At 47.1% G+C, this 13,496-nt stretch overlaps 1 protein-coding gene across 16 annotated transcripts in view; it reads left to right on the top strand.

Annotated features, from left to right (window-relative positions):
* The window catches only part of TJP1 (tight junction protein 1), a 338,860-nt gene that overhangs the window by 311,605 nt on the left and 13,759 nt on the right, over positions 1–13,496 (top strand). For 11 of the 16 annotated variants that reach the window (XM_083475510.1, XM_083475509.1, XM_083475501.1 and 8 more), the window contains 7 exons: positions 151–361; positions 1,059–1,159; positions 3,223–3,579; positions 5,363–5,614; positions 7,044–7,916; positions 10,598–10,695; positions 12,764–12,991. In XM_083475510.1, the coding sequence (XP_083331636.1) occupies positions 151–361; positions 1,059–1,159; positions 3,223–3,579; positions 5,363–5,614; positions 7,044–7,916; positions 10,598–10,695; positions 12,764–12,991 (2,120 nt within the window). The remainder of the gene's footprint in view (positions 1–150; positions 362–1,058; positions 1,160–3,222; positions 3,580–5,362; positions 5,615–7,043; positions 7,917–10,597; positions 10,696–12,763; positions 12,992–13,496) is intronic. The other 5 variants (XM_083475513.1, XM_083475512.1, XM_083475511.1 and 2 more) reach the window with 1 other exon arrangement.

Genomic DNA, 13,496 nt, shown 5'->3' with positions numbered 1-13,496 from the left:
AATAATTGATTTTTGTGGAATCAGTTAGATTAAAGGTGGCAAGTTTGAAACCTAAGGATGCGCACTTTTAGGCGGCTTTAGAGAACAGGTCAAGAGCCCTTGTTTTCCTGGGTTGTCTGACGGCTTTGTTCCATCTTTTCTGTTTCTCAGGACAAGCACGCCTTATTAGATGTCACTCCAAATGCAGTGGACCGCCTGAATTACGCACAGTGGTATCCCATTGTGGTGTTCTTGAACCCTGATTCAAAGCAGGGCGTAAAAACTATGAGGATGAGGCTCTGCCCAGAATCCCGGAAAAGTGCCAGAAAGTTATATGAGAGGGCCCACAAGCTACGGAAAAACAACCACCACCTCTTCACAGGTGAGGGCACCAGGACGGAGAAGGCGGCTTAGGAGGGAATGGGGAGGGAATGAATGAAACAATGCATTATTTTTTCTTTCACTATGTGCTTACAACAAAATTTAATAGGGGATTGGACAAATTCATGGAGGATAATGGTTACTAGCCATGATGGCTGTATTCTGTCCCGACAGCTGGAGGCTGTAATGCTTCTGTATACAGTGGTACCTCGGGTTACAAACGCTTCGGGTTACATGTTTTCAGGTTGCAGACCACGGGAAACCCGGAAGTACCGGAAAGGGTTACCTCCAGGTTTCGCCGCATGCGCAGAAGCACTAAATTGCATCACATGCGTGCGCAGACGCAGCGCTGCAGGTTACGAACACAGCGGGTTGCGGACGTGCCTCCGTCACGGATTACATCCGCAACCCGAAGTTCCACTGTACAAGTTGTTGGAAGCCACAGGAGAGGGAAGTGCTCTTGTCTCCAGGTTCTGCGTGCCAATGGCCTGTCTAATCCAGCACCATCATCTTACAGTGGCCAACTAGATGCCCATAGGAAGCCTGCAAGCCGGACTTGAGCACAAAGGCACTCTGCCCACCTGCAGTTCCCAGCAGCTGGCATTCAAAGACATTACTGCCCCAGATACAGCACCATTTTCCATAGTTTTGGCGTTGTTTGACAAAACCTCATTCAAACTCTGTATTCTTATTTTTAGCTACTATTAACTTGAATTCAATGAACGATGGCTGGTATGGAGCTCTTAAGGAAGCGATTCAGCAGCAGCAGAATCAGCTGGTGTGGGTTTCAGAAGGAAAGGTATGGAATCTATTTTTGTTTTTGTTCACTAAGCTGTTGCAGTGTAGTGGTGACATTTAAATGGACCTGTCTGCCTTTTCATTTGGGGTTGATAATTTTGAATAAGTTATGGGAAGGTTTGTATTGGAATAATATGGGCAATATCTTATTCTCAGCTACGTCTTTGGCATGGATTCATGAATTTCTTCTAGTGAGGCATCTCAAAGCAATTTATAGTGTAATAAAACATGTATTAAAGCAATTGCAGATACAGAAGCAATCTAAATACAAAAAACTTCATATAAAACAATTTTTAAAACCCAACAATAATTACATGCATAAAATCTGTTTCAAATCCAATGCAGATACAAACCTGAATAACATTATCCACTTAGAAGGCTTGTTGAAAGAGGAAATTATTCAAGCCTGTTGGTGCCTCTCTTGTGTATGGATAGCGCCATTTTGGCTACCTAAGGACTGGCACTTCCTCTGAACCTTAGAAAAAGAAGCAAATGATGTTTGCAGATTCCTACAATTCAGCTTTTGCCAGTGGTTGAATTATGCCTTCTCAGAGAGGCAAGAGTAGATACCGTAATTGAGGGGCAAGGGATAGCCTCTGTGAAGGGGACCCCTGGGAGAGTGCAGGATGTGTCTGTGCTGATCTCCATTGATCCCCTTGCAGCTCCTTGCTCTGTACAAACCCTTTTCTACCCCAAATGTTTGTCCTAGTATGGCGTAGCATCCGCTGCAGCATAGAATCCCTAAACTGCCTACATGCTTACCCAGTGCCTTTCTAGTGCTGACAGGCATTTCACTAGTTTCTGTGTATTATGTAAGACTTTCTTCTTTTCTTTTCTTTTTTGGGTGACTGTTAATATATATTGAACTGACATTTTCAGGGCAGCAATTCATTGCAATTCAAAGATCTGTCATGAGAAGTAATAGCTAATTTGCAATCCAATTGCTTCGAGTATAGCTGGGGTGATTTGTCATTCCAGTATTGGTTTACTTTTAATTTCATTCCCTGTGTTAGGACTACTTTGGGGGTTTTGAGTTCAGACAGTGTGTTGACCCTGCAAAATAAGGGACACAAACAAAGTAAACTTGAGCAACACGTAATCCTTAACATTCTAAGTGTTTTTGAACTCTGAGCTTTACAAGGAAAGGTGCTGAGAACGAGCATTGGGAGCCAGGGTGATGGATGGCGCTTGCATCTTTTGTTGTTCAGAGCAAAGGAAAGGAAGAAAAGAGAAGAATAAGCTTTAATTAGATTACGCATGCTTAAGTCTTGCCCAGAACAATGGCTCATTAATTACAACTGGCCAGGATCCCATCCCCGGCACGTGACACCTTGAGCAGGAGAGGTGAGGTGGAGGGTGGGACAGAGGAAAGCCAAGATGAGACTTAAGAGTTGGTGACTGTAACCACCAGTCTGGTAGCAGTCAGCAAGGACAGCGAATGTGGGTTCTCGGTTGCTTTCCATGGCGGCCGCTGATACTTGGCAACTGGCTGAGGAGATTCTAGGAATCTGGGACAGGGGAAACTTACCTCCTTGCTCTGCCTTCACTGCACCAGTGTACAGGATGGAGGAGGAGGTGTCAGGTGTCATTAGCCCCCCCCCCCCCCGTTACCTTTCCTTATCTGTGGCCCAAATCCTGTCAGCTGATATTTTAGATCATGGAAATATGTTCATAAAAAAACAAACCATAAGGCTACACATCCTGGTAGGACCATAGGGACTGCCTTGTGCTAAGGTCAAGCCACTCCTCCTCCTTGCTCAGCATTGTCATCGCTGACTGACAGCGGCAGCTCTCCGGGGATTCAGGCAGGTTTTCCCCAGCCCTTCTTGGAGGCACCAGGGATCGAGCCCAAGGCCTTTTGCATGTGAAGCCTGTGCACCGTACAGCTGAGCTGAGGTCCCTCCTAGCGGTCTGTAACCTTTGAAATCTCTTTCTCTGAGATTCAGGTGCAGGCGAGTTAATCTTCGTTCTGCACAGAAAGACATGGTGTTAGAATTTAGAACAGCAACTCTTCCCCCCCCCCCCCGGCCATGTAAACACCCAACCCTCATGTGTTTGACACAGGCAGATGGTGCTACTAGCGACGACCTCGACCTCCACGACGATCGCCTGTCCTACCTGTCGGCTCCAGGCAGCGAGTACTCCATGTACAGCACAGACAGCAGACACACCTCTGACTACGAGGACACAGACACAGAAGGCGGGGCCTACACGGACCAGGAGCTGGACGAGACGCTCAACGACGATGTCGGGACTCCTCCTGAATCAGCCATTACGCGGTCCTCTGAACCCGTAAGAGAAGATACATCAGGGGTGCATCATGATAGTCAGGCATACGTTCCTTATGCTGCCGCTCAAGCTCAACCACAACCAAACCACCGGATAGAGTCTCCTGGGTTTAAAACAAGTGCTGCTCAACCGGTAAGGAAGAAATACTTGCCTGCAGGTTTTAAGCAATAAGATTACATACAAAGCCCAGCAATTTTCTCCCTTGGATGCATAAAATGTGGTCCCAGTTGGTCTTCATAGCTTTTTGGTTTTTACTCTGCCTTAGCCACTTACTTCTCCTTCTCGGTCCGTTTGTTTGTGTGTGTGTGTGTGTGTGTGTGTGTGTGCACAAACTGCATTGAGTGTTTAGGAGCATTGCCTTCTAAATGGTGCATTGAATAGCTATCATTTCGTTTTGCAAGCCCTGTGGGTCTCTACCATTTGAACACTGGATTCACATAGTTGGCATTTCTGTTGTTGAGGGGGGGCACATGCTCTTCAGTTGCCTTTTTAAAAAGAAATAAATAAAAGAATCAGCACTTTTAAAGAACATGACTCCCATGCTGGCTTCATGGCAAGAAAGTCTGGCAACTAGTATTAGCAGAGACGCTAACCCCAGAAATAAGAATAGCAAAGGAAATGAAAACAAGACTCCTTTTCAGTAACTGGTACTGCAGGGAAATATTATAGAATTATTTGGCTGGTATGACTGTATAGTGCACACAATTTCACCACAGGATGGGAAGTATGATATTGCAAGATTCATGTCTCTGAGAGTGGGGTTCCTGTTGTTTCAGGTTGGTTGGTTGGTTTATTGGAGAATAATTTTTAAAAGAAAAGATAAAGAATAGTAATAAAATGATCAGCACTTTTAGAAGAGCATGAGATTGTTTCCCACCTTTTCCCATCAAAAAGGAAATTATTTGGAAAAAGATGGAAATTCAGTTTAAAAATAACCATGGTGCCTGTTCAAGAGTTGGGCATGAGCAATCTAAAAATGAATCCACTTTAGCCTTATATGAATTCCAGATGAATTTTATCTCCCAGCTAGAGGCCTCTAGAATGATTCAAAGGAGTAGACAACATGGCGCCCTCCCAATGTGGTCGGACTCCAGAGAGGTGGTGGGAGGCAGATGCCACGCACTTGCAGGTGGAGGCCACTGAAGTGGCTCAATTAAGGAATAAGAAATGGGCCCTTTGGACATGGTTGGACTGAACCTCCCATCAGGTCCAGTCAGCTTGGCAAGTGCTGGGGACTGATAGGAGTTGTGGAACTACAGATCTGGTTGGAGCACAAATTCCCCAGCCTTGACTTGAACAGTGATGAGAGTAACAAGGAACAGCAGCTTCTTCTCCTTGCCTTGCTTTCACCTTCTGGGCTGTGGCATGGATTGGGTCTAGAGGAAGTAAGCAAATGTGACAATGGCAAATGGGACAATGGTTCCCATTGTGATGATGGCAACAAGGAGGTGAGCACACTTGGAGAGAGGTGCCACGGATAACATCTTACCCAAGGGACCCCTAAAATTTTGAGCCAATGCTGTCATCTTTTGTCAATCTGATGTTAATTTTACAAGATGCCCTGTTTTTCTCTCTGGCTAGCCAAATAGGATGTGGGTTACATAAACTTTGGTATAGTCGTGTACTCCAAAGAGGAGGTTTAGCTTTATGGAAGCAGCTGTCCCCAAAAATGTTTTTCCAGATGTAGTTGGATTACACCCAGCACATCCCCTAGCCACTGACCATGCTGGCTTGGGCTGATGGGAGCTGGAGTTCAGCAACATCGAGGACCCTAAGGTCGTACTGAAGAACAGTTCGGTTCTGGTGTACAACTTGATTTTTTGCAATTAAATATGTTGGGTGGTTGTGGCTAATATGATTTTTGAATGGAAAATATGTCCACTTTACCAAAAACTATATTTTAAACACTTCACAGAAAGCAGAAGCCTCACCTGCAGCCCCCTACCTTTCCCCGTCGCCAGAAACAAACCCTTCAGCCTCATCAACTTCTGCTGTTAACCCCAGTCTAAGTCTCACTAATGTCAGGCTGGAGGAGCCTGGCATGGCTTCTTACAACTCTTACCAACCACAAGCTGGCCCCCTCAGAACACCTGGCACTGAGGCACCTCACATAATGCTCAGAGAACAGGATCCGCCGTCCTTATCGCCGCATATAGATCCAACCAAGGTACCTCCTGCCTGTGCTGTCATGTTGCACGGATTCCCTCTGCACATGATCATTCTTGCTTTGCCCCCACCCCCACCCTTACTAAAGGTGCCCCTTTGTGATTTCCCTCACACTGAGCATTTGTGCAGCCTGAAAAGGAGCTTCTCTGCTGCTTCTTTTTAATAAAAATAAAAATCTAACTCTTGGTTTTGCTTTGTTGCATGAGTTCAAGTTGCCTTTCTCATTTCTGCTGGAAAATGAATGCATAAATCAGAAGATGTTGCAAGCCCACTTCATTCCAAAGCTTACTTTTACTTCATATGTGTGTGGCTTAAACCTTCTCTTGTTCATTGCATTAGTTTCAGAGAAACATGATTCTGTCTTCCAAATCTGCCTGTGTTTTGTTCTTTATGGCCTTCCTGTATACTAAATGGAAACTGTTCGGGTTTTTGCATTTTTATTGGCTGGATGTGTCAGGATAAGCCAAAGATCCTCAAACAGTTCCCAAAATGAGTAATTCAAGAATAAAGTCTCATCATAAGTGTGGACCCTGAGATGGGAATGGTGAACTGTGGCACCCAGATGTTGGGCAGGAAGTTGAACTAAGGCCCAAAGTCAAATGAATTGAAACAAAAAGTTGGGGGAAGCTTTGCAGACACCAGCAGCATTAATGAGTGCATTAAATTGGGGTGCTGGTGCCAAGGTTTGGGCTGGATAGCATTTGGACTCCTGACCCCGTCCAGACTGAGAGGGGAGGAGAACCATTATCCCTCCAAGGGCAGCATCCCAGTGGGGGGTGGGGGCAGAGCCAGAGGTAAAAGTGGGCAGGGCAACAGATGACACTTTCGAGCCACACCTGAATGTCAAGTTTACACCTGTCCACCTCCGTCCAGGCAAGCCAGAGGCCTTCTCACAGTCAAAGGCCACATTGCAGCCAGGCAGAAGGGCACAGAGCAGGGATGGCGAGGTGTGTGACCTGGGCAGACTCCCAAGGGCCAGGTAGAGCCACTTGGGGGCCCCCCGAGGCTCAGGTTCCCCACCCCTGGGCTAGATTAATCAAATAGTCTTTGGGCAGCTAAGCTAATGCTGCTGATTAAATCGGGCAACTTCCTTTTCCTTATTTTTGCGAATACTTAGGCAGATTTTTACACCAAAGCCAAAACTTGCAAGCGGCTTCTTAAAATTCAATTCCTCCTCTGTATCGAAAAAGTGAAGGGGAATTGCCTCTTCGAAGGTTATGCATGTTGCAGCCCAGATGTTTGCTGCGTCTAAAAATGAAGTGTGCTTTTTTTTTTACTTAATCCATTAATTAAAGCTCGTGCAGTTAATCAGTTACGATTAGGGTACTAGTTAAAATGGGTAAGCTGTGGTTGTAGGTTTCCTTCAACTTGTTAGTTCTTCATGGTCTCAGTTGCTCGTGCACCTGAAGCAAACCACTCTCTTTCTTCAGATGTACAGGAAGGACCCATTCAGCAATGAGGAAGCCCCTCGGCCGAACTATGTCTTGAAGCAGCCAGCCCAGAGGCAGGAGAAGGACTCCAATCCGACCTATGACCCTCAGGCCCAGTACACAGAGAAGCAAGCTAGCAGAGATTATGAGTCACTGGCCTACAGGTATGACTCCTCAAACTACGTGGACCAGTTTCCCCGTGGCTACGACCCTCGTCTTCATTACGAGGAGCGTGTCCCTCCCTATGATGACCATTGGACCTATTACGATGAGAACCAGCCCTATCAGCCCAGGCCACCTTACAGCAACCAACCTCCCAGAGAGTTTGATCCCCGGCAGAACATAGAAGAGAGCACAGAACACAGCTGCTACTTTCCAGCACAACCTCGCTTTGAAGAGCCGCCTCCCCTGGCTTACGACAACAGGCCCCGCTATGAGCATGCAGCTAAAAACTTCAGCGCCACTCAGCTGAGGTATGAAGAGCAACCCCCTGCTGCGTATGAGGTTCACGGAAGATACAAAACAGAGACTCAAGCCTTCCCCCCAGCAGTGCCCAGGTCCCCTGAGCCCAAGCATTACTTTGAGCCCCAGCCCAGAGGCTTTGAGCAAGGCCCCCCGCAAGGGTTCAGCGCAAAAGTGGGACAGTACGAGCCTCCTCACAGCACGGCGGGTGCACACCCTCCCCTCCCATTGCAAAGTAAACCAGAAGTTCTGCCTGCCAACAGTAAACCACTGCCTACCGAACCAGCTGAGGAAGAAGATGACCCAGCCATGAAGCCGCAATCAGTGCTGACAAGGGTTAAAATGTTTGAAAACAAAAGATCGTCATCACTGGAAAAAATTAAGGACTCCAATGATGTTCCGGTAGTCAAGGTAAATGCTCAGTGGGCTTGTTTGAGCAACTGTTGTCAATCCTCTGTGGTCCTTGCACAAGACTTAGTTGGCATGAGCTGAATCTTTAATGGAGATGGGGCACTTACCTCATGGATGAAGGAGTCCTCCTTCTCCGGATCTGTCAATTTCACAGTCTTGGGGCCTTCTGGGACCTGGTGTTACCCTTTTCCTGGGACACTGAATGGTTGTTGTCCACAGTTAGGACATTGTGGGGTTACTTTAGTAGACTGCACACTCACTTTGAAGCACTTTAGCCACACCTCACCTTTAGGAACTGATGGATACCAGGAAAGGAATGGTGTTGCTGCCATGATGCTTTTACCAAGTGAGAATGGTCCATCATTCTAGCCTATCACTTCTCTATTGTGGGTGGCGTTGACTGTCTAGGTTCTCAGACACAAGTCTTTGCTGTCACCTGCTACCTGATGCTTTTAGCAGGAGTACAGTGGTGCCTCGCAAGACGAAATTAATTCGTTCCGCAAGTTTTTTCTTCTTGCGAGTTTTTCGTCTTGCGAAGCACGGTTTCCCATAGGAATGCATTGAAAATCAATCAATGCGTTCCTATGGAAACCGCCTTCAGACCAGGTCCGGGGACAGTCTGTCCCCCGACCTCTTCTGAAGGCTGGGGGGGGGGACAAGGGCTTTTCTTCCCACCCCCAGCCTTCAGAAGGCTGTTCTGAAGGCTGGCGGTGGGAAGAAAAGCCCTTCTCCCCACCTCCCGCCCCGCAAGCTCCGGGGACAGGAGGGCTTTGCTGCCGACCGCCAGCATTTTAAAAGCCCCCGCTGTCCCGGGGCAATTTTAAAATGCTGGCGGGCGGCAGCGAAGCCTCCGCTGTCCCGGGGCGATTTTAAAATGCTGGCGGGCAGCAGCGAAGCCCCCGCTGTCCCGGGGCGATTTTAAAATGCTGGCGGGCGGCAGCGAAGCCTCCGCTGTCCCGGGGCGATTTTAAAATGCTGGCGGGCGGCAGCAAGGCTTCGCTGTCGCCCGCCAGCATTTTAAGATCGCCTGGGATAGCGGAGAAGTCTCCGCTGTCCCAGGAATGCAGGAGGGGGGGAGCAAAGACTTTTGCCCCCCGCCGGCCTTCAGAAGAGGTCCAGGACCTCTTCTGAAGGCCGGCGGTGGGCGAACGTCTTTGCTCCCGACCGCCAGCATTTTAAAAGAGGGCCCCGGAGATTTCCCTATGGGCTTTCTTCTTGCGAAGCAAGCCCATAGGGAAATTCGTCTTGCGGAACAACTCAAAAACGGAAAACTCTTTCGTCTTGCGAGTTTTTCGTTTTGCGAGGCGTTCGTTTTGTGAGGCACCACTGTATAGGCTGGCATCAGCAGCTGGTGTGGTTGGGAATCTGCTGAGGGCCCACAACCCAGCAAGGGGCCCACTGGCAATTCCACCTGCTGGCACACCTTCCTTTCGTGCTGGACCAGCAGCCATGTATCAGAAGCTGCCTTCTTAGGTGTGTTTGCAGTAGATCATCAGCGATAGTTTTCTGTGATAAACAAACAAGGCCACTGTAGTGTGTGATCTAGAAATGGGATCAGTAATCCGTTTTCAGCTTTAATGACTTTTTTTAACCTATTTGAAGAATGTCAACACTGTGCTGCTACCACAAAAGTTCCCAGAGCAATAACTCTGGGCCTAATTTACAGAATTCTTGTGAGAATTACAGAGGTCTAATGTGTGGCAGTGATGACAAAGGCAATTTCCATGCTGAAGATCATTAGGAAAGGAACTGAAAATAAAACTGTCAGTAGCATAATGTCAAGTAGCAAGTAAAATATGACAGCATAGAAGTTTGTAAAATTGTGGATGGCATGGAGAAAGAGGACAGATTCCCCCCCCCCCATAACATTAGAACTCGTCCACAAATGTTGGAAGATTCAGGACTGATGAAGGAAAACACCTTTTCACATAGCGCATAGTTAAACTATGGAACTTGCTCCCACAGTAGGCAGTGATAGTGACCAACCTAGAGGATTAGAGAAATTCATGGAGCAGAGGGCTATCAGAAGCTGCTAGCCGTGATGTTCATGCCCTGCGGCCACAGCTGGAGGCAGCAGTGCTTCTGAATGCTGGGTGTTGGAAACGGCAGGAGCCCGCAGGCAGAGCTTCTGCACTCAGGTCCTGTCTGCAGTTCCCCACAGGCTCCTGGCTGGCCACTGTGAGAACAGGATGCTGGAGCAGATGGGCCTCCATTGGCCGGATCCAGCAGCCCATTCCTACATTCTTCAGTGCTAAAATCATTCCCCCTGAATCCAGAATTTGCATTTTAAAGCAAACTGACCTAACTATCAGTTTCCAGGCTTCTATGCAAATCAGAACACAGTTAATAATCTCTGAATTAAAAAATGAGGAACTGCATGAAAATGTGTGTTTTCTGAGAAAAGTACAAAATGTGTACAATTTAAATGTGTGTGTGTGTGTGTGTGTGTGTGTTTGAAAAATTGCCACAGAATGCAGGAACAGACTCAAGTGTATGAAACAAGCATGGAATGGAAATGGACTGAACTAAGCATCAGTACCTTAAAATGGTTAAACTTTAGCTGTGTCAAGCTATGAATCCAGCCTGAGGATGCCTTTTGTATATGATAGTACTAGAGTGTTAGCATTTTATCTTTTTTTTCAGTTGTTCTAATTTGGTCTTTATGTGTGTGTGCTTTTCAGCAACCTCCAGAGCTTGCACCTAAACCTAATATCACCCCAATGAGTGGTCCGAAAACAGTCTCCCAAAATCAATATGAGCATGACAAACCAGCTTACAGGTAAGCACAGAGATGCAGCTTTAAAATGGAGGGCTGTTCTCACAAGCCCACAAACGGCTTAGAAGCCTTTCTGGGCATTAGGTGGTGTAGAAAATGATATGAAATAAACTAATAAATGATGTGTGTGTCATCTAAAAAAAGAAGAAAATATGCTGTGGGATTCTGCACAAGACCATGACTATTCTGGGTTTTCTGAGCTCCCTCTCAGGTCAGAGGGTGGGGCTTGGGGCTGCGCCTGGTCTCTCTGCCCTTGGACTTCAGAGCTCCAGTTCATCATAAGGGAGGGTTGGGGACTGCCCAGCCCTGCAAACCAGCTAGCTGTTCCTGGAGTCTTCTTTCTTCTCCAGCTGCTACATAACTTCAATCTTCTGCTGTCCTGTACGTCATCCCATCTCTCTCTCTCTCTCTCTCTCTCTCTCTCTCTCTCTCTCTCTCTCTCCCTCTCTCTCCCTCCCTCCCTCCCTCCCTCCCTCCCCTCCCCCCAGTCTCTCTCACACACACTACCTCCTGTAGCGTTTTCTAGTGCTTATAAAGTGGAAGCAGACTTTCCCTGCTTGCACACACACACCCCTGTTTTCCTTCCCCACTCTCCTCCAGTCCACCTGGGCATTGCCAGGGAGCCAAACTGTATCATTGTCTCTCCTGGGCTCAGTGCAAATGCCCCTCCCCTCTTTGTGCCCCCTCTCATGAAGATGTGTGCAGATTTAATCAGTCTGTTCATTGGCTTAAGTACACTTCAATTAGGTGACGGCCCAATTTTTAACTTTGTATAGAATCCACATCTGTTAGTAGCAGCTCAGTTTACACCAGTGTTTCCCAAACCCTTTCAGGCCACTGTCACCTTGGTGCCATGAACTCATCCCCAGTGCACACCCCCCCCCCCATAAAAAGTATCGTTCAGAATAGTGGTTTGCATAAACCACTTGGATGGCATCCTTCTGTCTCGGGAGACCATGGTGGAGTGCATCTTCAGGTAGGAAGTCAAACCATTGGAGAGTTACAGCGCCTGCTATGGCTGGATGGAGAGACTGATCTGGGAGAGACATATTTACTACAGGTGGGGTAGATGAAGGCATCCGCTTGTGCTGAGCACTGTCAAGAATTGTACATGTGGGAAAACATGGTTGCTGACACAGCAGTTGACAGTTCCCAAACTGCCTGCCTTGGAAGAGTTGGATGTCCCTCCCTGCCATGACGAGCTGAAGAATGCCATCAGCTCCAAGCTGTGTGGTAAATCCCCAGGACAGGATGGAATCTCAACAGAAGCTCTGAAAATTGGCATCGATTCCTCCCTCATGACACAGCTCCCTGGCCTCCTCTTGCAGTGTTGGGAAGCAGGAGCCATGCCACAAGGCATGCACGACTCCGGCATTGTGACCTTCTACAAGAGCAAAGATGACCGCCATGACTTTAACTACTACTGTGGAATTTCCCTGTTGAGTACTGTAGGGAAAGCCTTTGCCCGTGTCATTCTCAGCAGATTACAGTCACTCACTGACAAGGCTTATTTTTAGAGCTCCAGGGTCAATAATCGACATCATTCGACTTCATAGACCTGACAAAGGCCTTTGACCTCTTCAGCTGTAAAGAACTCTTCACACTGCTCCACAAGATGATTGTGTCCTTTCACAAGAACCTGAGTGCCACCTTCCACCGTCCACAGTTCATCCTCAAATGCCTTCCCTATAAAAAGCAGCGTGAAACAGGGCTGTGATCTTCTTGCCCAAACTCTCTTTTCAGCATTATTCCCCCTGTTGTTCTCCTGTGTCTTGATCCACTAAGGATATAATAACACAATAAAATTCAAAACAGTAATTGCACATTTGTTCAAAATCCAATTAAAAACTAGTTTAATTAATTCAACAACATTAATGAACTTTAACCAGTGATACCAGCTTTTCAAAGTCTGAATATGATTTACACCTCCCAGTGCCCCCACCATTGCCTCTTGCCACCCCCTAGATAATCCCACTCCCTGCTTGGGGAATCATTGTTCTAGAACCTTGTTCCTTTTTAATGAGTGACAAAAATTTCCTAAGCATTTATTTTTAAAAATATTTCTGTTTAGGGCACCAGAACCACAAAGACCTCAAGCAAAGCCCCCTGAGGACATCGTTCGGGCAAACCACTACGACCCCGAGGAGGATGAGGAATACTATCGCAAGCAGCTCTCCTATTTCGACCGTCGGAGTTACGAAAACAAGCCTGCTGCCCAGGTCCCTGCTGGCCACCTGGCTGAGCCTGCCAAGCCAGGCCATCTCCATAATCAGCTGAATTACACAAACTACCCTTCAAAGTAAGCCTCCCCTCTTTGGCACTTCTGTTATCATTTCAAAGGTTCACCCCTCTAATAACTGCAGATTCTAATAGAAATACTGTATAGCTTTGTTAACCCATCAGAGAGGAGGGTTTCCCGGGGATGGGGAGTTGCTCTCTTGGCAGGGCTGGGGGGGGCAAATTTTCAAGTGAACACTGTGTATGGGTGTGGGTGTGTGCATGCGCACACTATTAAACATAAACCACAGAGCTAAGTCAGAAGCCAAAATGACAAGGCAGTTATTTGTTTCTTTTCAAATGAGGTTCTTTCAGAAATGGAAGACGGCAAGTCTTTCCATCTATCATGCAAAAATGGGCCATGTTCATTGCATCCTGAAGCATGGGTTCACCCCTTTCTTGGGGGTTCTAGGTTCAAATAAAGACTGGATCTAAATCATCAGTTAGCATTTGCATAAGGCTTTAGAGTGTTGGTGAAAGTGACTTTGCAGTTTTAACCTGGAGTCCAGGTTGCACTTTGCTTGTAT

This window comes from Podarcis liolepis (assembly GCF_965112155.1).
Source record: "Podarcis liolepis genome assembly, chromosome: 14".
NCBI classification, from domain to species: domain Eukaryota; kingdom Metazoa; phylum Chordata; class Lepidosauria; order Squamata; family Lacertidae; genus Podarcis; species Podarcis liolepis.
This window is presented reverse-complemented; position numbering and strand designations above follow the sequence as displayed.